The following is a 27,166-nucleotide window of genomic DNA, read 5'->3' as shown; positions in this document are numbered from 1 at the left end:
TAAAGCTTTAGGAAACAAAGGAATTACTACAACCCAGAAATTAAATTAACAACTGACTGCAAGCGTTTAATATTTTGTTACTTTGGCTCTACTGGGCCTCATACAAGTTTGTGGTGGCAATATCTTTGTATTTTGGATTAGGCTTATTCAAATTGAATTGCTGGAAGTAGGCCAAGAAACAAGAAAGACTCAACCTTGATGAAGCTTTGGCAGCAGCTCTGCTGCATCTGTGCAGTGTTGTTGTGGGGCTCGATGGTACTACACCAGACAGTGATAATGAAGGGAACTGGGAGTAGTTCATTGTCCTTTTCCTCCTCTCATATCCATACTCCACTGCAACAGCTCTCCATAAGCTTCTAACAAATGGCAAATAAATGTCCTGAAAATCATGGAAAAGTTGAAAACAGCTAGAAAACTGGAACAAAACAAGCAAAAGCTTCTATTCAGTTGAAATGAGACATAACTGAATCATACTGCCAAAACTATCTACTCTTCAGTGTTTTGTTAGCAGCATTGGCCTTCTGCATTTCAAATGCAGGTGTTAGCACTAATTGCTGTAACATATAAGCATTTTTTTTACAAATGGATATCACAATACAAAAGCAATTTCTTTTTAACTTCTAACAACTTAGTCTTCTATTGAAGTAGTAAGATTCTTAAGTTTGTTTATTTGTCTGAATTTTATTTGTTTGGTTGCTCTGGTTTACATAACCAAGATGAAAAAAAATAAGGAGATATAAGTGGCTAGTCTCTACAGACTGTCCACATCAGCATTTTCTCAGCACTGGGGTAGGGAAGCAATTTCAAAGAAACTGCTTTTCTTCTGGGCCAAATCAGTAATAAATAATCAAAAGATAAATAATGAAAAAGAATGCAACAAGATTTACTAGCTGAGCCATACCACTGCGAGGTAGGCTGTACAGTACAGTAATAAGGACAGTGCTACACTTTCAAGAATAATGTAAGAATATACTACCTGAAAATCTCCTGGAATGCAGATAGCAAAATAAAGCCCCCTATAAAAAAAATACTTTATTTTTATCTTGAAAAAAGGAAATCCAAAGGTCACAGGGGTTTTGATAATATTTTTTTTTCTTAGGTATGCAAATTATAAGGCAAGTTTTGCCTAGTATGAAATTCCACACTCTGGGAAAGAAGGCAAGTAATTTGTGGTTGTAGTTCTAGACAAATAACTTCCTCTTACAAGATATTTAAAATAGATATATTGATTCAATTCAATCTTTTCTTGAAGGAAGAGAGCTTTTGTCTGTTTTCTTTAGACTCAAACATTTTTGAGAGCACTATGATTATTTAATGACTCTTCCTTTGCAAGCAAATCCTAGCCAAATAATAGATATGTCTGTTTATGCTGTACTCAAAAAGTATTAAATGAAAGATACTTGAATAGCTATTTCATGTTGATAAAGCACATTTCTAAAACATGAGCAGCATCATTAACTCACTATTACAGCAGTAAAAACCCCAACTGTTGAAGGTTATTCATACGATATAATTAATTTAAAGCTAAATTATTGTCTGTCTTTGTCTTTTTTAGGAGTGAAATTAGATGATGAATCAAAACATGAATTTAGACTCCATTCAGAAACAAATGGAAGAGATAGAGGTTTTTGGGACCCAACCAACACAACCTGATAAATTAGATAGATGTTGGCAACCAGGTGACCATCTGTTTCATTCAAATCTTCCATCTCAAAGTTTCTACTCAAATTCACCTCATTATGCACATATGCATACAAGTTACAGCAGTGATTGGGAAATTTTTGAAGCAGTAAAAATTCAGGAACTGGAGGAAGTCAAAGCCAGAGCTGCCCAAATGGAGAAGACCATGCGCTGGTGGTCAGATTGCACTGCTAATTGGAGGGAGAAATGGAGCAAAGTGAGAGGAGAAAGAAATAAAGCACGAGAGGAAGCAAGACAATTGAGAATCAAACTAGACAGTGTCATAAAAGAGCTAAGTGTGCTTAAAAAGATAAATCAGGATTTAGTAAGCGAGAAGGAAAACTTAGAAAATGGAACTGCTTTGAAAACGGAATGCTGTTGCTCAGAAATATCCTGTATTAAAAAAGACCAAAGCCTGTTAATGTTTCTGGAACCAGAACCTCCGAATGACCTAACCAAAATCATCAAAATTCCTGGGGCAGAAGACACAATGAAGGTAAAGAATGGGAAATATTTTTTGTGGTTCATGAGGAAGTGACAAAGTATGGATGTATATGTTGAAATTGGATTTTTCAAGAATTTTGACCAAAATGCTGCCTGATCCATTCACTAGTAAAACCGTTTGGCCCCCTGACCCCCCCCCAGCCAAATATTTCTAATCCAGAAAACTACAGAAAACAATACCTTTGCACAATGACTAGACATTTAAGGAACAGAGGTAGACTGTTATATCCAATAATTTACTGTATTGTTTTGATTCTCTCTCATGTTTTACAGTAACAGGTTACCTCTCTTATCTGAATTAATCATGTTTTGTATACTTACAGTCTTCCTCCCCTCCAAAAAAACATATTAGGTTCTTGGCTTCTAAAGATCCTAAAGTGTAAAATAATTTAATTCTCTCTGAACTTCAAAAGTGTGGGAAGAGGTAGGCAATTCTTTTGCAAATTTCCAAGACTTTTTGTTTGATAAGGAGAGCAATTAAATAATGACATAGAATTTAAAAAATCAAGTATCAGCATTGGTTAAACAGATCCTAGCTTTACACAAAAGATCCAGTTACATTCATCAAAAATTGAAGCATTTGTTCATGTTTAACTACCTTTAATTCTGTGCCTTGGATTACACTCTATAGTCTTCAAAGACAGCACCATGTAAAAACTTTACTTGTTTTCTGATAGATGGCAGTATTTGTAGATATAGTTAATTTTTTTCACACATTGCAGGGAAATGTTTTTTCCCTGCATTGTTGAAAGTAGGAAAGTTTTTACTTCAATTCAAGGGAAATTGCCAAGATCTTAGATCTGTATGTATTCTGTTTGGAAATTTTACTCTCTAACTCATATTAACGATATTATATTCCTGTAAAATCTGAAAAAATAAAAACCCCAAAAATGGTAATGTTAGTAGCAAGAATAAATTTTGCCAAAAAAGCACGCCTTTCATATTTTCAGACAAATGTGCCATTGGAAGGAAATACCACAAAACATACTTTAACTATTTTTCCTTAGTATAAAATTTTTTTACTTAAGAAATGAAACTTTTTATGTGAATGGGAAACATTTTTATTTTTCAGTGGTTTCTAGTATTTTCTGATGTAAATTTTGGGCATTATTCTAAAAACTCAAAAGAACAGAGTGATGTGACAGAGGATTGCCAGTAAATTGCTAAAATGAGATTAGGTTTTAAACAAAATTCCTCAGCTATGGTAAAGCAAATACATTTCTAAGGGAAACTTGTTTATAAGAGACATTCCATCTTCCTCAAAAATGTGTATTTTACTTTTAATTTTTTTCCGATTTTGAAATTAGTTTCTCTTACGTTTTCTATACAAAATGTGTATCTTCAAAATAGATAACTATGTATTTTGTTCCTTCTGAAAAACTTGTATGAGCCTGCTTCAATACACTTTACATAAAAAGTTTGAGTTCATAATGTAAAGTTTCTCAATACATTATTTGTATGGATAAATTGCATTGCTGGTTCTATTAGTTCCAAGATTCTGTCTTCACCAGAGTTATAGCCAAAAAAAGAGAAATTGAATGTATTTCCTTAGTAAAGACATGTTTGAAATATTTTGGATATGAAGCTTGTCATAACAGAAGCTGTGAGATATTTCAAAATTACAGTTATTCAAATATACTGACATTTTTTCACTTTCTACCCATATACAGTCCAACTGTCTAAGATGTTACCTATTTACCTTTTTTCTCCTGTGTTCCTTAAATGTCTAGAAGGGCCTTGGTAGGCCCTGCTGGAGCTATGTTAGACTTTTTCCTTCACTTATGTTTTTCTCAGGTGTCATTTTTTTTTCCTCAGGACATAAACAAAGACCAAAGCAATGACAATAATAAAAACACCCTAAAGCCTCCCAATTTCTTCCCCAATGGACTTCCCAGCATCTATTTGGAGGAACCTAAAATCAGTTTGGGCACTACAGTTAAGACAGCAGAGAATGATTTAATACATGTATCAGTCTTAAATTTGCATTTGGCTGAGATGAGGAAAATCCTACAGAAGGAAAGAGAGTAAGTGCAAAATATATCCTACTTTTGAAATTCTAATGGAGGGGTTTAGACAGTTTCTAAAATAGATATGGTGATGTTTGCGTTTGTAGCTCATATGTTCTAAACTTTATTCATTGCTATTTGCAAGGCTTTTAAAAGAATTTAGAGAATCAATTCAGCAAAGTGTGTTTATCGTTTTCTTTGGCTTGTCTGTCATTTAAATAAGAGGTGTTCCATACAAATATGTAATTTGGTACTGATGCAGTGATATTTAATGTATGTTATACCCAGTTATTGGAGGGCTTTGTGAATAATAACAAGTTTCATATACTCTACCAGCAGACCTTGAAAGAATCCACTGCAGAATGAAAAAGGCTGTTTTTGAATTCCAAATATATGAATCAGCTGCTAAATGCTGTTAACCTCTTCACTTGTAGCAAAGTCTGTGTTAAAAGCCAGTAACAAAGAGGGAGTAACAGATTTATTGCACACTTATGTATCATATCAAATTTGCCTGACATAAATAATAAATGTATATTTTGGTGGCCTAAAAGGAGTTTTATGTTGTATAAATGGCCAAAATTGAGAAAGATTGAATCTCACCAGAAAGGCTTTTCAAGGAGACGTGCAGCATGTGATGTATGACGATGTAGTAGCAGACTTCAGGCTGTAATTACAGGTGATGGTAATTTCAAAATCAGTTGAAATTAATTAGAAGGAAGAAAATTCCCTGTCTATTGCAAATATATTCAACACTTTCAGTTCAGAGAGTCTTCAATGGTAAACTGTGCTGAAGAATTTCCTTCCTGTCAGTTTATTTCACATTTCCTTCCTGTCAGTTTACTTCATAACTGTCATGTACAAAGTACAAGTCTGAGGTAAAAAATCCTTTCAATTCCTAATATTTAATGTGCTTTGTTATATGAATCAGATAGTTGTAGAAAGCATACAATAATTCTCTAGTTAAGTCATATAGCAGAACATGGTTGTGCTCTCTCTCCTTGAAAGGTATTTAATTTGCCTGTTAAAGCAAATATATGTATGAGTTAGGAGACTGATGCCTCACATACCCATTTTCCTGGGGTGGAAATATTTAGGGGCCTAGGTACTTCATCAGCAATCAAGTATGCGTACGTATATAATAACTTTCACTTAGAAAATGGAAAATTTTTCAACTCACGTTTAGTCACTTCTCAGGCAAAACTTTAATAGGTTTTGGTTTGTCTATTTGTTCACATGCCTCTCTAACCAATTTTTAGCTGTACTTCACAGGGACAGATTTTTTCATTTATCCATTTTTCATGTATTTATTTTTTCTTTTTTTTCATTTATGAATAATTTCATATTCATTTATTTTATATTGTGTTATAAGACAGTAGATTTAATGGCACACAGTAAGAACTGGGGCATGTTTATAACATGCAACATGTGGCAATGCCAACCTCAGGCAGCAAAAATGCTCACAGAGCTGTGATTTCCACATAGCAGCAGGGATTGGTACAACAACTCCCTCTCCAGGAGTGCAACATTTCCTGCATGCAGAGATGTTATGTAAGCAGAAGATAAGCAACTTCTAAGTAAGAAGCAACTAGATTTGACAATGCAGACAGCAAATAGCTAGGAATAATATTACTAGGATGAGTATTATCATAGTCACCAGTCTCTTGAGATAGCTGATGAATCTGTATTGAGCAGGCTGTCACCTGCTATCACAGAAAGGGTTGGTCTTCATCAGTCAGTAGAATTGGCTGATTTTGCCATATTTCCCACTTCAGATTTCCAGTTTTCTCTCTTAGGTTTTGTTCTTGCTCATGTCAGTATTTTTACTCCTGTATTCTGGAGTTAGTAGTAAGGACTATCTCAACAATCTCACCCCGTTTGCATTTTTACTCCCCTTATCTTGTGTGGCTCTAGCTTAAGTATTTTCTCACAGCTTCTTTCTCACAACTTAGCAATTTTCTCAGTGAACTTGAGCCAAGAACACACAGCTGTGTTGCATCAAAAGCAAACAGATAATAGACAGCTTGAACCCCAAGGCCAGAGGTTACTTTAGCAGTCAGTATGATCTTACTCATACAGCAGAGGACTTCTCAGCAGTTTCCTGGTTTATATGCAGCACCCTGAACTCTGTATTTTTCTAGAGTCAAGTTAGCTTATGCAAATCCAGTGTTTGAATTTCCCTCTAAGATCCCTAACTAGTAACCTTCTTGGTTTCCTAACTCTCTCCGTAAGATATTTTGCTTTTTCATCCTGAGAAGACTTCTGCTTTTTGCATTCTGCTTAGAGCTATCATCAGTAATGTTGACATAACCTTATGCACACAGATCAAGCTTTGCAAAGGACAAAAGGAAAGAAGGTCTAAAAGAAATAATAAAAGAGATAAAAATTTATGTTCTGACATTCAAAAAATATCTTGGCTTGGGTTTACTGTGTAAATTTACACACCAACATCCTCTACTAGGTACTAATGGCTCACATCAATTACACATTTGAGGTCCATTAGCATGAATGGAAATTACAAACCTTATGAGTGGCTCAGCATTTTGCATAATCATTTGCTTAAAATAGCTATCTTTTGTCATCTTTTGGATCAGTGTTCTAATCTAATTGTCTTCTAGCTTTAAGATACTAATTTGTTCTGTTTTGAACTTAAAAGTGTTTATTTCCTCTAAAACCAAAAGCCCACAAACTAGTTGACTGCTAGTTGATAATATCAAAGAGGAGCTTCTTAAGATTGGTTTGGTAACTCAGACAACACATACAAAAGGCTCTGACTGAGCAACAAAAAATCGTTTTTATTCCTGCGAGGATCACTGAACACTAGTGATGGTTTCCCAGGAAGGTTGCTGAGTCTGCATCCTTGGAGACAGTCAAAAGGCACCTGGACATGGTCCTGAGCAATCAGTTCTAGGCCACCCTGCTTGAGCAGAGGGTTTGCACCAGATGGCCTCCTTGGGGTCACTCTCAACCTCAACCATTTTTTGTAATTCTGTGATTTAATTAGCTAATGAGTTAAAATGTCTCGTTACAAGACCCATGAAAAATGCTCTGAACTTGATTCTAGTAAGTTGCTTCTGATGTCTGCTATATTCTTCCGCTCTTTGTTTTCTTTATTTAAGTAGTAATCTTTACGTAATCATAGTATTTTCTTTCAATTAGTGGCATCAGAGGGAGCTGATCTCACTTAAGAAGTATTGCAACATGGAACAAAACTAGTGTCTTCTAAATAAGCAAAACATACTGTATATTCCCCTTTTCAGAATTGACCATTTCTGAGGACTTTCACTGCATTCAGTGCAGTCAGTGGACAATTATTCAAAGTATTAGAATGTCATCTTTCATGCTTTCACTTTCTACTGTACTAAATGTCCCACTAAGAATTCTCTTAGTTCCCCAATGAAGCCGTGGGATCATTCCAATGAAATATCCCATTACTTTGAAAGCAAAATGGTTGAGTTGAAATGCATGAAATACGTATTGTTCAATTTTGCTTTGTGAATAATGGTGTTTATTTTATTACTGTAATGTTATGGGATTTCTTTGCTAAGATAAGCTGTGCTATATACTAAATCTAGGCAGAAAAAGGAAATCCCTGATTGAAGTGCGTTAGGTTTAGGTATAAAAGAAGAGAGAAGAAGATATTTCACTATAGTGGATTGCTTCATTAAAGTAGCTGACATTGCTTCCAGGACCTGAGTCAGTCCAGTCAGTGGCAACTCTTGTTACCTCTGTGCAAGCCTGCAGTCTGCTGCATAGAAATGTCCCAGACAAATTCTATCAATACACTTTGCTTTATTACGTGAATATTTAAACCAAATATTCTCAAAATATATTCTAGTAAGCCCGGCAATAATGTCTTTGTTAAAAAGGTTGAAAAATTCTGTTAGCCTCCATTAGAATAGAATATTACTACTGTGGCACACAACAGTTTCTTTAATTGCCAAGTATTAGAATTTTCAACTATTTCATATTTTTCTCATTGTACAGGCATAGTACTTCTACACTAAATAATACATTTTCCTAAAATTCTTCTAGCATTTTCTTCCAGGAGCTTTATTTTTTGAAATATGAAATATACATCTTCTAATAATGTTTTTTAACACTTAACATGAATCATCTTTGGTTTCTGGTCTTTATAGTGTATATTTCCCCTGTATGCATGTGTTTAATCTGCTGTTTGTACTAAATACAAATGATGTAATATGTTTTCTTTGAGGATCTTCACTAATGTGAAGAAACTTGTGATAAATTAGGTGGCCTGGACCACTAACTGAAGTTAAATTTTCTTCAGTTTATCTCAAAATTTTATTTCATTTAAAGTTTCAATTCTGTACTTGATTTTCAGTTCTATACTGGATTTCTGTTTTCTCTTAAACTATTATTTTTGATTAATCTTTTGGACTAATTATGCAATGATAATAAAGGTTTTTAGAAAAGTCGAGATATAACATTGACAAAGGCAGCATAACTGAAGCTATGAGAAGGAAATGTAATTTTTGTTCTGTCAGCTTCAATTGTACAATGCTAAATTTTAAAATACTTTTTTAGAATGAATGTTTTTCTGGAGAAAGAAATGGAAAAGATGGAAAACGAATTATTTCTTTGGAAATGGAAATATGAAGAACTGAGACAAACCAAGCTGGAAAGCCTGAAACAGGTATGTTAGCAGTACATTGTTATCACATGGAGTAAGAAGGAAAATTTAGGCTTCTGATTTCCTGTGTTGTAGCTAAGAGTAAAATTGTCTCCATGGTTTATGAATGTGATAAATCCACCATTTATCAATGAGTATTCTGTGTAGCCAGATGGGAGGGACCTGGTGAGGGTGTGTGGATGCTACCATGGCAGCACTGGTGCTTGAGAGCTGTGAGAGTGGCACTGGGATGGCTCCACAGGCTTCCAGGAAGGACCAGCCAGAGGAGGCAGGTTGTGGTGCCCCATCCCCATGTGTGGTGAGGCTGGTGGTCCTCATGTACAGCAGTGTGTGATCAGGGTCCAGTGTGGCTTGTGTTCAGAGAGAAAGGTCCCATGTGGGTAACGGGGTGTTCAGGAAAGCTCTGCCACCCTTCCTGAGAGACTGGAGAAATAAAGCAGTAGAGGTGTAGAAATTGCCTGAAAAAATGTGTTGTTCCCATCAACCTGGACAAGGAAGTAAGGCTGGGCAGGATCAGAGAAGGCAAAGAGGAGATTAACAGGATCTTCACAGGGACCCAGAGATAAAAAAGTCTGAACCACATGGGAGGGGCAGCCAGAGGCTGTGAGTTTCACAGTGAATTGTGTCCCACAGTAGGAGGGCTGGAAAGGTATGTTCTCCAGCAACTGTAGGATGGCTCTTTTTCCAGATCTGCAGTTCAAAAGTAGTGGTAGTGAAGTAAGAGAAGAAAGCGATAACTTTTGAGGCATCAGAGCCAGCTTCAACACACACCATGCATTAACATCAGGAGGAAGCAGCAAGTGGCAGTCGTAGGAGGCTTGCTCCACTTGCTCCTGTGAGGATAGAAACCCCTGTGTTCCCCACTTGCTTTTTTGAGGGTTATGTGGTTTGCTGTGGGCTAGGATCCAGACAATTGCAGAGAGATTGCAAAGATCTGTCCGGTCCTCAGACTGCTATGCTACTACTCATCCCGATGGCACCAGCTAGGGGCATATTGGGAATGATCACAGAGCTCTGAGGTTGAGGTCATGGGGACCTGAACTAGGAAAGGAAGCAATCAGAAATTACAGACCACAGTGAAATAAAGAAGACGTGGTCGACTGGAAAGCTCAGAGCATAGGTTGATAGGAGCATGAAAGACTTCAGGAATGATAAAACAATGTGAAGGGACGCTCACCTCAAATGTTGGTAAAGAAATGCACACATCCTAGGAAACAAGCAGGGAGAATTAGAGCTGTATGTGGTTACAGAGCTACAATATTGTTGGAACAATTCAAATTCTGTGCCAAGTCCATGCAACTGGAGTACTGTCAAGAACTTCTAGAAACACTGGCAAGGAAGGGCTGAGGGGATGGAAGTTGCCCTCAGATCTAAAAGCAACTCAGTTCTTTTGAGGTCTCCAGAAGGATGGGTGATAATCAGACTTGTGAATTTAGGATCAGAGGACAGGCCATTGTAGTAGGAGTTAGTTACAGACCACCTAATGAGGAAACAAAAAAATTGTTTAAAGAACACAGATCTCAGAGTTGTAAATCCCAGTTCTCGTGGATAACTAGAGACAGCTGCTAGGAAGAATAGCTTCTGCAGTCACAGATTTCAGTGGGGTTTCAGGAATAAATTCTTGCTGAAGGCCAACAAGTGGTGATGAATAGCTGGATCTGCTGTTGACTAATATGAAGGAAACTAGCTGGGTATGTGATGATGAATAATTTCCTCAACTCTGATAGCTTTGAAACAGTGGTGTTGGTCACCCTGAAAGAAGAAAGATGAGTAGCGGAGTACAGACCCTGAATATAAGGAAAGCAGGATATTGACTTAGTCAGGGAACTGCTGGGAAGGCTCCCATGGGAAGCAACTCTGATAGGTAAACAAAGGAGTCAACCAAATCTGTCAGGCCTTGGAGTACAACCAAGGTTTGTCCTAATACTCAGGAGAACAGGTAGATGTGCCCGGAGACTGATTTAGCTCAGCAGGGCACTCATGGTGGAGGTCTGATGCCAGAAAGCAATGTACTTTTACAAAGATCAGCCTTGAAGGAGTAATTTAAGAACTTTGCCTGGTTTTGTGAATTGGTGTTAGGAAATGTTCATTTCAATCTGTGTCCATGATTAGAAGTATAAGAAATACTTGTATTGCATTTTACAAGTAGCATTTTTTACAAGGGTTTTAGCTCTCAGGATAATGAATAGAGGACCTCTTTGGTCCAACAAAACTCAAGATGTGTGTTTATATAGCTAAATAGAGATAGTGAATTGAAACTGTCCTATGAATTTAACATCTCAGATTTTGGAAAATGGAGGGAATTTAATTAGTTTTCTTTCATGTTCTGGAAAGAATTGCAAGCAGTCTATTAAATCTCAAGTTCCAGTTAATAGGTGATGCATATGCAACGCAGCAGCAAACTAATATCTATCTTTCATATTTGAGTTCCTTTAAATTTTAGTTCTTTATTTTCTGTTTTCTCATTAAGTAGGATTTTAGCTTGTTATACTTGTGCCAAACAGAAGAAGTCTAGGTTTAGTTAATAGTTTTGCTTAGAAATTTAAGCTTCATGAAATGCTTTATGACACTGTCATCAGGAATAGAATAACAGGAAGTAAAATTTTTCTGAGAATTCACTGGAGATAGATAGAGAACAATATTTATGCATTTGCATGTCTACATATATGTGTTGCTGCTTTTTTCTTGGGAACATGCTCAATTTCTTTAATTGCTAACAGGAGGTAATATTTTGAGCATTCTTTTCAGCTTCTGACATTTATGACATAAATCTCATTTTTAAATTGCAGAAAAACACTGATCTGGATGAATCTGACAAATCTGAATGAAATTATTTATATCAGTGGAGGGGGTTTCTGTAAGTGGAAACTCTACTGAAATAAACCAAACCTTGTGTGTTGACAACACAGATGTGAATATTACTCGCTATATATTACTGTTGAGAAATGGATGCTGGAACAACAGACAAGATTTTTGACAGTGAAAAATTTGAAAGTGAAATAAAGGAAAGTGCAGACATCTACTAGGCTAAGCATGGAATCTGATTCTAATATAAATTTCCAATATTAAATCACAAAGGAATTTCTAGATTAAAAGCAGATCAATCATTACATCTGGATTGTTTTCAATGTCCTTGACTAAATTAATCTGCTATTTCCTTTGGTAGATTGCCTAAGAGTCCCACTGTGAATGTGAAAAAAAGGTGCTTGGTTTGCAAGTGACAGTGCCACTGCAAATGAAACCGTGTTTTAGGAATGGATAGCTCCTCTAGCCTTTTGGAAGTTGGAGAGATTTTGGGGAATGTCAGAAACTTCACAGCTGCCAAGACTTGATTATTAGTGCTCCCAGTAACTAATCACTTTCTTTAGTTACTTTCATTAAAAGACAAATATTTACTCAGTTTGGTGATCTTGCTGATCATTGTTTTAACATATTATCCATTCAGCATCAATTTGGAAGTTGTAAATAAGTTTTCAGAGTATCGAGTTAATTTAAAAAAGTAGTAAAGTGACAATTTCTGATCATAGTAACCATGCGTGTTACAGGCAGCTTTGTGTGACACTAGCATTGATCTTGACTTGTTTGGGATCGTAAATTAAACCATATTAACAGGTACAACAGAAAGTTGCATTTGGTGTTGTAACTGATAATTTCTTTTTTGTTCTAAGAATTCTGTTTGCCCATTAAAAGACATAAAATATTTTATTATTTTAAAAACAGGAAAGAAATTTTCAGTATAAAATTACACTAATTGTTGTATTTGCATGAGTATCTACAGAAAGGCAAAAATTGTTTATAAGGCCGTTGAGTAAATAAACTGTATTGACATTAGATATACTTGGGTTTAAAGTAAAGTTTGTTGGAAAGAGTAGGAATCTTTAAGTTCTCTGAAGAACATGAAAATTTTTTCATCTGTAATTTTGCTTGTTGAGTGCCCCCAGGAATGGGGTATCCAATTTTTTCAGATACAGTTTAATTTACAGCTCAATTAACCATCAGTCTGAGAAACACAAAAAGTATGTCTGAGTTTGATTAGTTAGGTCTTTGGACTCTGGAAAACAAAGCAAATCCTCGGTGTGTTGCTGTGATATTTGTAAGTGATATTTGTAAATACAGAATTGGAGTGAGCAAGCATGTTGAAATTTTAGATTTTAGAATGATCATTTTACCTTATGTACAATTAAACATTCTTGTTTATACTCGTTGCAAATCTTCCTCAGAATTTTACACCCATCTTTATAGATCCTGAAGGATGTGCTTTTCTGGTCATTTAAGAGTTAAATAAGATGGAATATTTACAAAACTATCCTGAAAAAAGTGGAAAAATGCATGTACTACTATAGTCCACTGGTGTGCACTGTAGACTTACAAATGCCACTGTAGGCAGTGCAGGTCTGTGTTGTTTAAAAGAATTTTCGGTTAGCTGAAGTACAGAATGTACTCTTCCTCTACATTAATTAGTGCTTTGGTAGTTAATGGGGGAAATTCCTATCCCTGTTTGTGGGATATGAGGTAAAAAATACACTAATTGGTAGTTAAATCTTTTTGGAACATCAGTGATAAAAAAGTATACCTAGATAAAAAGGAACACAAGCTAAATGAACATTTTGTATATTTGACAGAGACATTTCTGTTCTTCCTCTTTTTTTTTTTTGTTTACAATTGAAAGTAAGTCACCAGCTATTGATTTTGCAATAGACCCAAAAACACCTTTAAACATTTTTTAAAACAAATGTTTTCTGTTCTCTCTCTCAATATATAGATGTTTTCCACTATGTTACAACAATCTATGTATTGTTACTTAGGAGCATTACTTGCTTTAAGAGATTGTGAATGGTTTCCTACCTGTTGTTCCCAGGTGAAGGAAGCTCCACTGATGTGAGTGAAGCTTCTGGATAAATCAAGTCTTCTATCACTGTAAACATTTAAATGCTCTTTAAAGTGGAACGGCCTATTTGGAGGCTCAGGTTGTCAGCAGGTAGATCTTGTTAAAGACTCTGGATGATTTCTATCTTCCCTAGAAATCTTTATTCTGAAGTTACCTCATAGTGTGAAGATGCTACACAGCTATTTACCTGAAATTGCTTCTTTCATTTGCTTAGTACATATATGAAATAGAAAAGTGATACTCTTATAATCTTACAGAAAATTTAGATACTATAGTAAGATCATCCATTCTGCCACATACTCTTCACCTGACTCAAAAAATGCCTTCTGATTGTCCCCTGAATCCTTCAGAAAGCATAATAATTATCAGACATAATCCTGAACGGCTGTACTGCCTGCTGTGAATTTTTCTGTTTAATTTCTTACCTAAGATGCCCAGAAATGTTGGGTACTTTGCATGGCTATCATAGGAAAACAATTCTGTACAAAAAAAAATTTATAGTGTTTTTATAGAGAATAGACAGTAGTCTATCTTAGTGTGCTAAATGAGTTTTTATAAAGTTTGATATCAGAAGCCTCAAGGCTGAGATTTAAAATATTATTAGGCAATTTTCTGTAAACAACATCTGGAGAATGCAAATGACTTCAAAGAAAGGAATCTTGGCGCAGTTAATTTTTCTGTAATAAAATCTCATTATTTTTAGACTAGGTCTAGAATTTTGAGTGTTCCTGTGTAAATTACAATAACTGACAGGTGGTCAGAGAGTAAGGAAAGAATTCTGTATTGTTGCTTCAGCAGCAAGTCTTGCAAAGAGTTAACTATTCCTTCCACTCTTTTCATATATCAGGTCTCTGTTCATATTTAGTTTTATCTCTGGAAATGACGTACTTAATGTTCTTAGTGTCCAGTATAAAGTATAATTTGTCATGCTGCATAAAATTAAGGTTCCATTTGATGTTTATTTTCCCACAAATCTAATTTGGAAAGTGCAAGATAAGCCTTCAGTTTCATTGACTTTTTTGCTCATACTGGCTTCTGACAAGATGTAACTCCATTGAATCATACTTGCCAATATTTTCTCTGTCTTCGTTACACAATTTGCATTGAAAACACCAAGCAAGACAAGGATTATTTATTGTTTATTTTTTATTTAAGGGCAAGCGAGAGATGAAAGTTATTTCTGTGGGAAAGCATGCTCAGAAGAAACATGTGTGTGCATACTGAAATGTATTTCTGCGCACAGATTTTCTGTGAAAGGAGCACCATGCCTGAATGGCACCATTTGAGGAGGTTTGTTTAGCCTGTTCTGCAGGAAGTATAACTTGGTGGTGAAATGAGGAAGATGAGGGAGGAATGTGCAAATGCACACACTCATAGATGTGTGTGTATTTGTGTATTTGTGTACATGAAGTGATCTTGGTCTTAGGGATGAGTCAAGGTGATCCTTCCCAGAGCAGGGGAGCTGGATCTAGATGATCTTTGAGGTTATTTCCAATTCAGGTCATTGTATGATTCTATGATTGCATCTTAATTAAAAGAATTTTTCATAGTTCAGATTGAAAGGCCCAAAATTATGACAAAGTTGCTTTTTAATAATGTATTAATGTGGTCAGTTCACCATATGGCTCTCTATATCAGAAATTAATTCTTTGCAGTGTAGAGTTTAATAAAGAAAAAAAACAAAAAACAAAAGGCTTTTTAATTTCTAATTTTTAACATATGTTTAGCTGCCCTGAATTTACCTTTTGGTATTATATTTTAGCATTCATTTAGTTGTTAAAGTAAATATTTCTGCTACTATGCTTACCTGTCATTCATCCACATAAAATCAACTTCGGCTGAGATTACTTGAGAAAGGTAACAAATCACTGAAGAACTAAATGCGATGACAGGTAGAATATTGAAAATTGATTACATTAAAGGTATTTAATTAAAGATACAAGCATTTTGCAGTTAGTGATTCAGTTCCTTTTTTTTATTCTTATCTGGATAAGGGGAGCAATGTGTCACTTAAAAATTACCAATCCATTTTAGGAGGAGGCTTGATTGGGAAAACAACCTTAGATAATTTTCTACTAATAGATGAAGTACTGCATATTTCTTCAAGAAACAGCATGAGTGATACCTTGAAGTCAATGAGAAATCTGCTGGTCTCAATGAACCGTTGATTATTTCCTAAACTGTGTAGTAGCAGGTGATTAAAGATTCTTCAGGGAAACTTGAAAATTCAGAGTATCAGTATGATGTTCTATTTTGGGTATGGCTCAGATAAAACAGAAGACATGTAAACTGTAAGCAGTAGAACCATTGCTACAGGCACTTTCCACCAGACCACTGCTCTACAGAAATTATTTTGTGTAATTGCTTATCTAGATCAAACAAATAAAGCTGTATATTTCAGGTTCTTATTCTGAAAGGAGAGCTGTATGGAGAAATGACCTATGATATATTTACCTGAACTCTAAGCAGCACAACACTTTTAAATTTCCTTGAGCAAGTAATTTCATCTATTTCTTGAGTCCTATTGAACTTACAGATCAGAAGAGAAAACGAGCTTGAATACTGGTTTAATCTGTCCTTTTTAGCATAGGATGTTAATGTTTAAGGAGAAAGCTCACTGCATCAGAACATGGCAACCTTTGGAGTCTGGTGTATTATAGTGCAATTTATATGTGCTTTAAGTAACATTGATATCATAGTCTGGTACTCATCAAGGAACCTTGATGCTATTTTGATTTTCCTGAATGTTTTACATTATGTCAAATCAAATTTGCAAATTTTAATTAAATATGTTGGTATGAATGCTTTTCCTACAGGAAAGTAATGATTGCAAATTCTAATGTGGTTTCACACTATTTAGTATTCTAGTAATCTGACATGTATTTATTTGTAGAGACCTACAGTTACAGAAAACATCCTATTCCCAGCATCCCTTGTCCATTAATCTGAAAAGTCAACAGTTCTCATCTGTAAGATAAGTGAACTTGTGTAGTCCCCAAGTTAAATGTAGAGACTTTCACTGTTACTGTCATTTTGATGGTTTTTGTTATGATTCATTACCAGTTACATTAAAAAAGGTACTGTAAGTTTAGTTAGTATCTTATTTTCCAATATATCAATTAGCATTCCTATTATATCTTTAATATTATTAATTTGATAGTTTTGTATTAACAATTAAAATTGCGTTGAATTGTTCTGATCTGCAGCAGGTAATACCCATACAGTTTAGGAACTTGAGACTGAGAAAAATTTGAACTTGTTTCGAATGCTTCCTAATTATGCTGACCATTATTGATTTTTCTGTTTCCTTACAGTTCTTTATTTAGCTATACATTTTTCTCAATTCAACAATATAAAGTGAGGATGGAAAGCTGGCTAAGAAATTGGTTGTAAGCAAAAGAGTTATTGACCTTCTGTGCAGCAAATAAAACTTCACAAACAAACAAATAAACAAATATATTACCCATTGCACTATTTACTCTTTTTTTGCAGATGATTTTCTACATGTCTGCATTCATCTTCTTATGGCCAATCCCTGTTTTTTTTGAGGAAGAGTTGACATCTTCCTTTTACAGTACTTACTAGAATGGCTTATGGCATATTCTAATTCCTAAATTAATTACTAATAATAACTACATAAACACACAGCAGTAGATAACTATTTGAAGTAACAGAAGGCAAGCTTTTATAGTCTGGACTGCAATTAAGTGTGTTTTCATTCTTTTACTTTTATTTTTTTAATTGACTTGAGCTACAGTTATTAGATTAGTTGATTATTAGTTAATACGGGAATTTTTGCTTGTTTATTCCCTGGAATAGAAATTTGACTTCACTGTGCATAGTAACAAAAGGAAATAGTCATTTGTTTGTACATTGGAATTCTCACTCTCCGCATGAGTGATGGCTTGTCAAGTTTTGAGAGTTTTGGTTGGCATTGTGTCCCTTATAAATTTCAAGCAGTATTCTCCAAGGGATTAGCTGAAATGTGAATTATTTCCCTGAATGAGATTAGAGAACATTTTAAAATCACCTACACCACTGTATAATGTTTGTATAGATTAATCTTGGTTAGAACTCTAATTACTATGTTCATCTCTAGTCAAGAAAGGAAAAGTAGATTGATAATTTAGTCATGTTGGTCATCTCAAATATCATTTTCATTTAGGAATACAGCAAACAGCATCTTGAACATGCCATTTTTATGTAAGGTCATGATTCTCTAAGCACCAATATTTTGCTCAACACAACAACAACAAGATAATTTGAAGAGCCTGCAGTAGAAGGTATGCTGCAAGAAGATGTCCAGTGCATTCAAATGACTTTAGAGTCAGTCTCTGTTTCTAATTATGGGAAGTACAGAAACCACTTGAATCTGACGGGTTTTTTCATTATTAAAAAAAAATAGCCTTCAAGTCAAATGCTACTGAAAGGATGCCGAACAATAAAGTTATGAGTAAATAATAATTGAATTATGTTGGAACCAATTCTTCAACTTTTGTTTCTGCAGTCAGGAATTACTCTGACAACTGCTCTCAGGTTTGTACAGGAATGAGTGAAAAGTGTTTGACTTACAGGCAATTTCCAGAAACTGAGAAAACTTTTGGAAGTAGTTAGTATGAAGTAGGCTAGAAAGGAGTCCAAATAAATAACTGATACTGGATAGTCTGAAAGACCATAGTGAAAGAGGACATTTAGTAACTTTGTAGAGTAAAATTACTGAAGTCAGATAGTGAAACATCTTTTTGGGGCAGCTGAGTAAGTTCATTTGATGTAGATGTTGGTACATTTTACACCATGCACATTACTTTTGAAATACAGCAAGCCATAGAAGTAGGAGGGGAATATAGCTGAACAGTAGCTAAAATGAGAAATACAGAGCAGGAGAAGTTGTGAGTGATGCTGACAGAATTTCTGGAGGTGAGGTTCTTTGCTCCAGACAGAGAAAAATTTCTCTTAGGGCTGAGCAAAAGAGAATGCTTAGAGGTGCTGTTGGAATGGGACTAGAACTGGGGTGTCCAGGGCGCCCAAGTGGTCTGTATTGAGGGTCTTTGTGGTGTGAGCTAGAGGTAAGGGTCTTAGTCCCAGACTAACAAAGTCCTTCCACTGTTGCCCATATAATAATAGAGATATAAGGTCTGCATGAAATTATCTATGGCTTGGGTATATATAAAATAAGAGAATATGAGTATTTGTTTCTAACCAACAGTAAAAGTTTTAAAGGAAGAATGATTTGATGGACAATTTATTATTGGTAATTTAATTGGATCTTTTTTTCAGCAAGTGAATAGCTCTCACTTACTGCATTCATCTTATGGGGGAAGAGAGGAGCATTTCAGGGAAATTCTGGAAAATTCCCAGTGTCTTGATAGATAGAATATTTGCAACTGAGATATAATCTTAAACCAGCTATACACAAAAAGAAAAAAACAGGCACTATTTATTATGGCAAATTTTTCAAAATGCTGGAGGAGAGGATTACAGATTACATATCTTTTCTCTTAATTTAGAAATCTAGGTTTCATTTTTCTTGCAGGGGCATTTTTTTTTCTGTCTAAGATGCAGCAAGCAAGATTCTGGTGGTGAAGGGACAGTTACTCCAATGTTCCTGATGTAGCAGCAGCAGATGACCACAAGTATCTGAGAGGGTTCCCATGAGTTCCTCAATGATCTCTGAGAGGATGCCTGGAAAGTCAGGATGAGACTTAAGCATTTTCAACTTCAACCTGGCAAATGTACTCACAGGCATTTTATCTAGGCTACTTAGAAATTCAGTCAACATCAATATAATTGAAAAAATTGAGGAATGGTTCTTACTCAAATATTTTATTTTGAGGTAGGCAAATATATGGCCAGCTATCTTTTGGACAATATGAGGGCTTCCCAACCAGAAATGGTGGTAAAATATTGATATATTTATATTAGCAAATATGAGCCAAAGCTGCATCAAGAATAATGTTGATGTTTAGTTTTTATTATTTTTACTGTTTTCACTAATTAAATTTGCATGTAGAAGATGCATTACTTCTCATCAAGTACATCAAGTGTACATTTTCCAGTGAAAAATGAAGGAATCTTTTTTTCCCGTGTTTCTCTCAGCTGAAACACACTTTACTCATAACAAAACTAACAGGTATTTGTATGGACTGATATGATAGGGTATACGTATGGAGGTTTGCATTTTGAACTACAGATTTTTTAGTTTGGTTCTGTAAGATTATAATAAAGTACATGGCTCATTTTTCATGTGCATTAGTGATTTGGCTGGTCAGGACACGTGGACACATTTAATATATCACCTGACTTTAAAAAAAATAAACAGCATTTTTGTATTTGCTTGTTTTTTAAACAATGGGTGAAAGTCCCTTAGTTTCCAAGACAGCCTACAAATGGTTTAACATTTGGTTTATATATCAGTAAAACTCTGAGAATAGAACAGCACAAAATGTATCGGAAAAATAATCACACTCTTCTTTGTTTTTAATACTCATGCAAATATTCATGCTTTTCTGGCAAGCCTACAAGAATGTCTACTTGACAAAATTGTCCTTACATGTTATAAATATCAGATTCTTTATTTATAGCATGTTTTTTTTATATCTTCATTATAACAGTCCATTCTAGTTTTAAATTTTTTCTTATATAATTTTCAATTTGTTTTTGACACATGAAAATGTTGACTTAATAAGCAACACTGTACAGCTTGGTAGACACTGATTGTTTGGACATTCCTCTAGTCTCAATCTTGTTATGAACTGGGATTACAATGAGGAAAGTTAACATTACCCTGCTTGAGCAGGGATATTGGCCCAGATGGCCCACTGTGGTCTTTCCTACCTTATCCATTCTGTGATACTGAAAGAAACTTCCAATATTTGTTCAGTCATCTTGTTTTGTTTTTCCACATGAGAAATGTAAGTATTTCTTGTTTAAAATGAGATCAAAATGCAAAAAACTCCTCATCATTTTAAAGTAGAAATTGAGTGATGATGTATTTACTGATTTCAAATGTTTAGATAGGTAAAGGTAGTTCCTCAGTAGTATTCATTTATTTACAAATAATTGGTGAAAGTAGAATTTTAGATAGGCATTATGGATAATTTTCTATGGTAGACGTTGATAGAAAATTTGTTTTCCTTGAACAAATAGTAGATTCTCTTGAAGAGGAGGTGTTAACTTTAGTATAATACGCAGTCCATATGAAATTGAACTCACAAGAAACTGATGAAAGCAGTGCCAGATTCAGATGCAAAGAAAGATCTGTAAGATCAAAGGTAATTTTCTCCACCTAACCATGTTCCTATTCTTGAAATTATTTATGCCTCTCTTCATTTATTGTTGCAAAGTCTCATGCCTACATCTTTTTATATACCTATGGACAACTTCTATTCCTGCATAAATCACTTCTTTTAAACTAGTCATACACACAAAAGAGTTTTCTCTGTGTGCAGACAAGGGGAGAGGAAAAAAAATACTGGTAAATCAGCAACTTTCCATTTAATGTCAGCATAGTGCAATGATATCAGCTTGCAGCAGACTTAAGCATCTGAGTAGAACCAGGAGAAAGAAATATTTGATTACTAAATCTGCTGGTGCTAGGCATTGTTGTGAATATAAGCACTCATTTAAAAATTCCATTTCTTGCAGGGCTTGGTGTCTCAAGATATTGTCAGGCACAATAACATTTATCAAGCTTTCAGTATAGTTGCTGATGGACTAAATGGTGTTCTTGGCAGACTTGCATACAATAGGAAAAAAACAGAGTAAACTTTTTTTTACTATATTGAAGCATTTGTCAAATAAAATGGAGCAAACATTTGTCTTCCCTTTCCTGTGGAAGGAGTGCTATGGATTCTAGTAGTCTTTGATTGCACGTTTCAGGTGAAAAAAGAAAAGAATTCTAGAAAATGTCAGACATACCGGAAATATTGCAAAACTGCCCAGTGTCACACATGTTAAGAAATAATTTTGCTTTCCAGCAAACATCACACCTGCATACAACAGTCCTGGTCTTGGAAGCAGGAAATCTGATGAGTTTTCTTTAAGACCTTAGGAGCTTTGGCAATTTTCCTCGTGTTCTTACAGACTTCTAGCTGTAGAAATCTCAAAAAACAAAAGAAAACAAACTCCCTCCCCTATACCCCAACAAAATAGAGGTTACTTTGCAAGTAACAAATATTCTTGGAATTGTTTTCTATCCAGTTGCACATGATTGTCCTGCTATGTGAAGTGCATCTTCCTCTTACAACTTTCTCAAATGGAGGTGAGCAGTGGAAGGGAACCATGGTGTATCTTCCAAGTTCTGTAGATACAGCTGAACTAAAACTGGAATTTATGAGAACCAGATTCATCAACATAACTATTTTCTTCTCTTGTATAACTCTTTGATGATGCTTCTGGCTGCATGAGTTTTTTCCTGATCCTGCAACACAGAAGTTTTTTCTCCCAATTGTGCTGAGACTCTCTTTAAGCACTTGATACCATTTCATTTAAACTATTGATAAAATATCTTCAGAACCCATACAACTATGTTACAAATTGTAATGGCATGAATTCAATGAAGGAATGTGAGGCTTCTGCTTGATGTTTGCTTGATCTTGCTTTCAACAAGCAAGCAGAGCTTGCTTTCAACTCATTTGATCCAATCTACCTTGATGCCATATTTAAGGAAGCTGTCTGTTTGCCATTCCTTCTAGCAGCTGAAGCACATTCCATACTTTGGAAGTAGATGACATCTCATAAATTACCACTGTGAAAGGGCAGATTCTCTGTCCTTGCATTTCTTATCAATGTGCAATAATTTGGAAGACGGTTGGCAAAACGGAACAATTTTTGAGTTCTTGGCTCTGAAAAGACTGTTGGATATGACATTTTTTGAGAGACAGTATTCCTGTCTGAGTCACAAAAAAGAAAAATTTGCTTCTTGTGCTGAGTTTTATGAGTAACTATGGGGAAGAAATCTGTACGAATCAAATTCACTTGTGACTTTATGAAGATTTATGGTTATTTCAATAGGATTTCTTTATTAGGAGGGTGTCACAGTCCTTAATTCATAATCAACATGTGGGTTATTAAATTTTCAGTGCCATATACCTTTTGCTTAAATTCTGTAGAATAATTTGTAGCATAGATGAATGGAAATTACCTCCATGCACAATACAATGAGGATATCAAGAATCCCGAAAATATGTGTTCATTTATCTTGCTTTGCAATATGAAAAAGCCCTGCATTGTCATTTTAAGGACAAAAAAGCACATTGATTTTAAATTTTAATTTTTGATCTGCACAAACTGAAGCAGATGTTTTACATTTGTACTTAAGTGAGGCTGCCCGAGGTCACTATCTAAAACAGGAATTCTTCCCTCTCTGGGTCAGAAGTCTGTAGGCCTCATTCAGCTTGCCTGTAGGCTCTGACTATAAAGACAGATAGCACTAGAAGCTAATGATTTGCTGTGGTTGTGTAAGATTCAGATTGGAAATGTAAAAAAGAAAAAATAAAACTCTTCTATTCTCAGTCAAATCAGTTTTTATTTGAGATATGTAGACAATCTTTCACAGAACATGCTTTTGATAAAGAAAATGACAGTTTTGTAGAATAAAAATTTTACAGGGAGAATTTCTGATTGGATTGGCAGTTTTTTATTTCTGACATCATTGTCAAGTAAGATCAGATCAAAACTACAGGTTTTTTTTAACATAATGCTTGCGTTCTGTCCAACTCTATTTTAAAAACTTCTTTTTAAAAGCTGAAGATCATAGTTCTCTAAATACATTTTCTGACCTTTTACAAGTGTTGTAGAAAGCTAACAAATCTTTGCACTAAAAAAAAAAGCTGAAGGGTGCATGGAATTCCTTCTGTTTACTGTCTGAAATTGTGTTGACTGCTAGATTTCATCTTCATCATCTTTGTTTTTGCATTAATTGCACCTTAATTGCTGCCCTTCATCCTACTCTATCTTTTCTTAACTAAGGGGAAAGAGAAAAATCTTGTTTCAATAAAACTTTTGGAACCTCAACCACTGTTATACTGCCTTAAACTAAACAAGAGCATTAAGATTTTCCTTCTAACGAACTGTACAAGGTGGAGTTCCTTTTTCTGTGTCTGGTTTTTTCAGGGTTCTGCCTTTCATGTTATTCATGAAATGGTATAGGTCAGCTCTAAGATGTAATTATCCAGTTTCAAAAGGTCAGTACTCTGTACTTCATTTCCACCATTCACCTTTGCAATTATCCACTTCATTGACACTACCTTGACCTCATTCTATGCTTCCACCATTGTTCTGGTCTTCCTATTAAAAAGTAAAATTCAGTGCAAGCCTGCACAGATATTTTATGGAGAGAAAATTTTCACATTTTAAGGGAAAATTAAAGATCTCAAGGTTTTTTCACATGTTGCAATTTTTTTCTCAAGCTTTCACTTTTCTTTATAAATCAGAATCTGGAGTTTCACACAAGAGCATTGCATAGAATGGAATATCCCTGTGGCTGCTTTGGGTTAGCTGTCTGCTCCCAGATTCTTGTGCAGCCTGAGTCTCCTTGCTCACAGCAGTATAAGAAGCTGAAAATGCCTTGACTTAGTGTAAGCACTTCTCAGTAACAATGAAAATTTCCCTCTGTTATCAATGTTATTCTCATAGTAAATTCAGAACATAGCACTGTACCAGCTACTAGGAAGAAAATGAACTCCTATCCCAGCTGAAATCAGGACTGTTAAATATGTAAATTTATCATACTTATATCTTGGCTGCAATGAATTAAAATTTTACAGACATAGGTAAATAAATTTATCTTTTACATCAGATCTTCATGTGATAGTCATCTTCTGCTTAATTTCTTGATGAAATTCAATCTTGTATGGTTTTGTGATTTCTCTCTATTTGATGTCTGACAAAAATGAATTTGTATTGATTAGTGTCAACACTGTGAAAAGGTGAACTTTCAGGCTTTGCAAGAAGACAGGGTTTCTCATGTTCTGGAGCTTTAATGGATACTTGTAATAATAAATATGCCTGCATATTTATTTAAGGAAAAATATGGGGCTTGTGATTTTAGTCCAGTAGAAAGTATTCAAACAATTTGCATAACTTTGATGGGGAAGAAATAATATTTGCTGCTAAATAGGGGTATGTGATTCCTTAATTTCCAATTATTGTACAGAAATTTAGTGGACAAGTTCTAAAAACTTCATTGGGAACATGTGAGCATCAAGCGTTTACTTGTGTGTTGGAGTTAGAACTTGTAGTCTATCACTCTGGACTCACTCTAATACTTTGATGACCTGTGCCCAAAACTGCAGACAGTGCTCAAGGCAAGGAAACACCAATATGGGCCAGAGTGGAACAATCCCTTTTACTGTCTTCTGATAATCTGAATGACCTTCTTTAACTTTTTTTGGTTTCTACTAATTGTTTTTATTTACTCAGAAATAAGGTGGGAACAGACAAGTTTGCAATTTGATTTAGAGAATGACATTGTCACTATTCATAGGATCAGAATTATGCTGTAACAGCTCGTTCTCTTTGCTCAACATTCAAAATCTTTTCATTATTTGCCAGAAATTGGTTTTAGAATAAAAGTAACCAATAGAACTGAAAAAGTACACCTCTATAGCTCTTTCTAAAGCCTTGTTGGCACAGATATCCTGTTTCTTCAATGAAGAAGTGTCTCACAATGTTTTCAGTCACCATTTTTATCAATCCATCAATTTTAGTTCTCACAGAACTGAAAATTGTAAAAAGCTCTTAAAATTTTGACCTTTTTTAATATATTCACAATTCTCTTCTTTTTTTCACCTCAATCAAAAGAACTGTAACTTTTTATTTTCAGTTTTTAATCTGTGTTAATCTGTGTTAATCTCCTGTTAAGTATCAGTTAATAATAACTTGTTAACAGTAAGTACTTGTCGATAATAATCTTCTGATGAATTTCCATTATTACCTGATAGGTGCCTGGTTTGTGTTATAAACATAAATTCACTTTACAATTTTTTCATTTGAAGTCTGAGAAGTATTTAATGCAGCCTTGACAAAAACCTCTATGTAGTTGTCTCTGAAGAATAAATCAGTTCTTTGATAATTACTCTATGTGACTTAGTAATGTGTCTTATTGTTGATATATTTAATTTGTCCTATATAAGGATTTGATGAAAAAACTCATTAATTGGTCCTAAAATAACGTTACAACATTGGCCATAAAAGATAATCTTTTACTTAAGACTATTAATCATGACCACAAGAAAGAAATTAACATGAAAACTTAAAAATCTTCCCTCTGATTATGAGGATAACTGTATGTAGTACTGAAGGCATACTTTAGAACTTCTTCAGTTTAATAAACATTTATTGCAATCCTTCTAAATTGTAAACAGAAAAAAAACATGCTGATTTTTGTATTTTAGAAAATAAAAAACTTTGACATTGTCAAGCCAAAATCAATCTCAGTTTTATTTAAAACACTTTATTATTATTTTAATACTATTTTTCCAGAAATAGCAGGAAGAGAATAGGATTTTGTTACCAGTTACTGTATAAAAAACTATCTATGCTTTACTTTTTTGAAGGTACATTTGATGAGAAATTGACAGTCTTGGTTATTTTCAAATTAAAATATTTAACTTTATAACACATGGAAAACTTACACCTTGGGCTGATTTCTAAGGTGCTGTCCTTACTCTGAGGTGAAGCCATTAGCCTCACCCAGTGAAAACCAGGGGGTTTTAATCAGATTATTCCTCTTTCTTTTTCTTTCTTTTTTGGTTATTCTTCCTCCTACCCTCAACCTTCCCAGATGGAAAGAATGCAGTGTGAGAATGCCTCTGAGTGGGGAAAGAGAGAGCGACTGGAAGCAGAAAAACAAAGTTTGGAAGAAGAGACCAGAAAACTCAAAATGCAGGTAAAAGAAATTCAGGAACTTCTGGAGATGAAAAAAAAAATAAAGCAACACTACCTAAATTGAGTTGTGATCACTAAAATGCACAAAGTAGGCTTTTGGTTAAAAATAGGCTTATTTTTACATAGTCTAGTAGTACTACTTAGTTGGATTATTTGGGGAGCATTCACATCCAAAATCACTATTTCAAAATGTCAAAAAGTGTCCATAAAGCAAGGATTATACAAGACAAAGCAGCCCTTACTGCATCCCAGACTTGAGCAATTGGACCTCAGTGGCTTAGAATTTCTGTAGGGTACAAAAACAGAAAATATTTTCTGTTCATTTTTAAAAGGTGCAGGGAGAAATGACAAGTATAACAAGACTAGGAAGCAAAAGCGAAGACTGGGAGGAACAGAAGAGATTAAGTGAGCTTTGCAAGCTACAGAGTTCTGATGAAGGTCAAAGCAAAAAAATAACTGTGAGACAAATCATTTCCCTGTCTTGTTGAACATCAAATCTCTTCTTAGTAGAGGGAGAACTGAAAGAAGTGCCCATTCCTTATTTTTTTG

The 27,166-nt window shown here is 34.7% G+C and overlaps 1 protein-coding gene across 1 annotated transcript in view; it reads left to right on the top strand.

The window, feature by feature from the left end:
* Positions 1–27,166, top strand: part of CCDC102B (coiled-coil domain containing 102B) — a 136,331-nt gene that overhangs the window by 13,865 nt on the left and 95,300 nt on the right. Inside the window, exons 3-6 of the mRNA XM_005423326.3 lie at positions 1,556–2,176; positions 4,000–4,208; positions 8,736–8,844; positions 26,514–26,618. Of these exons, the coding sequence (XP_005423383.3) occupies positions 1,568–2,176; positions 4,000–4,208; positions 8,736–8,844; positions 26,514–26,618 (1,032 nt within the window). The 5' untranslated portion in view covers positions 1,556–1,567. The remainder of the gene's footprint in view (positions 1–1,555; positions 2,177–3,999; positions 4,209–8,735; positions 8,845–26,513; positions 26,619–27,166) is intronic.

Source organism: Geospiza fortis, unplaced genomic scaffold, assembly GCF_000277835.1.
Source record: "Geospiza fortis unplaced genomic scaffold, GeoFor_1.0 scaffold100, whole genome shotgun sequence".
NCBI classification, from domain to species: Eukaryota; Metazoa; Chordata; class Aves; order Passeriformes; family Thraupidae; genus Geospiza; species Geospiza fortis.
The sequence above is the reverse complement of the archived record's forward strand: the minus strand, read 5'-3'. Positions and strand labels throughout refer to the sequence as shown.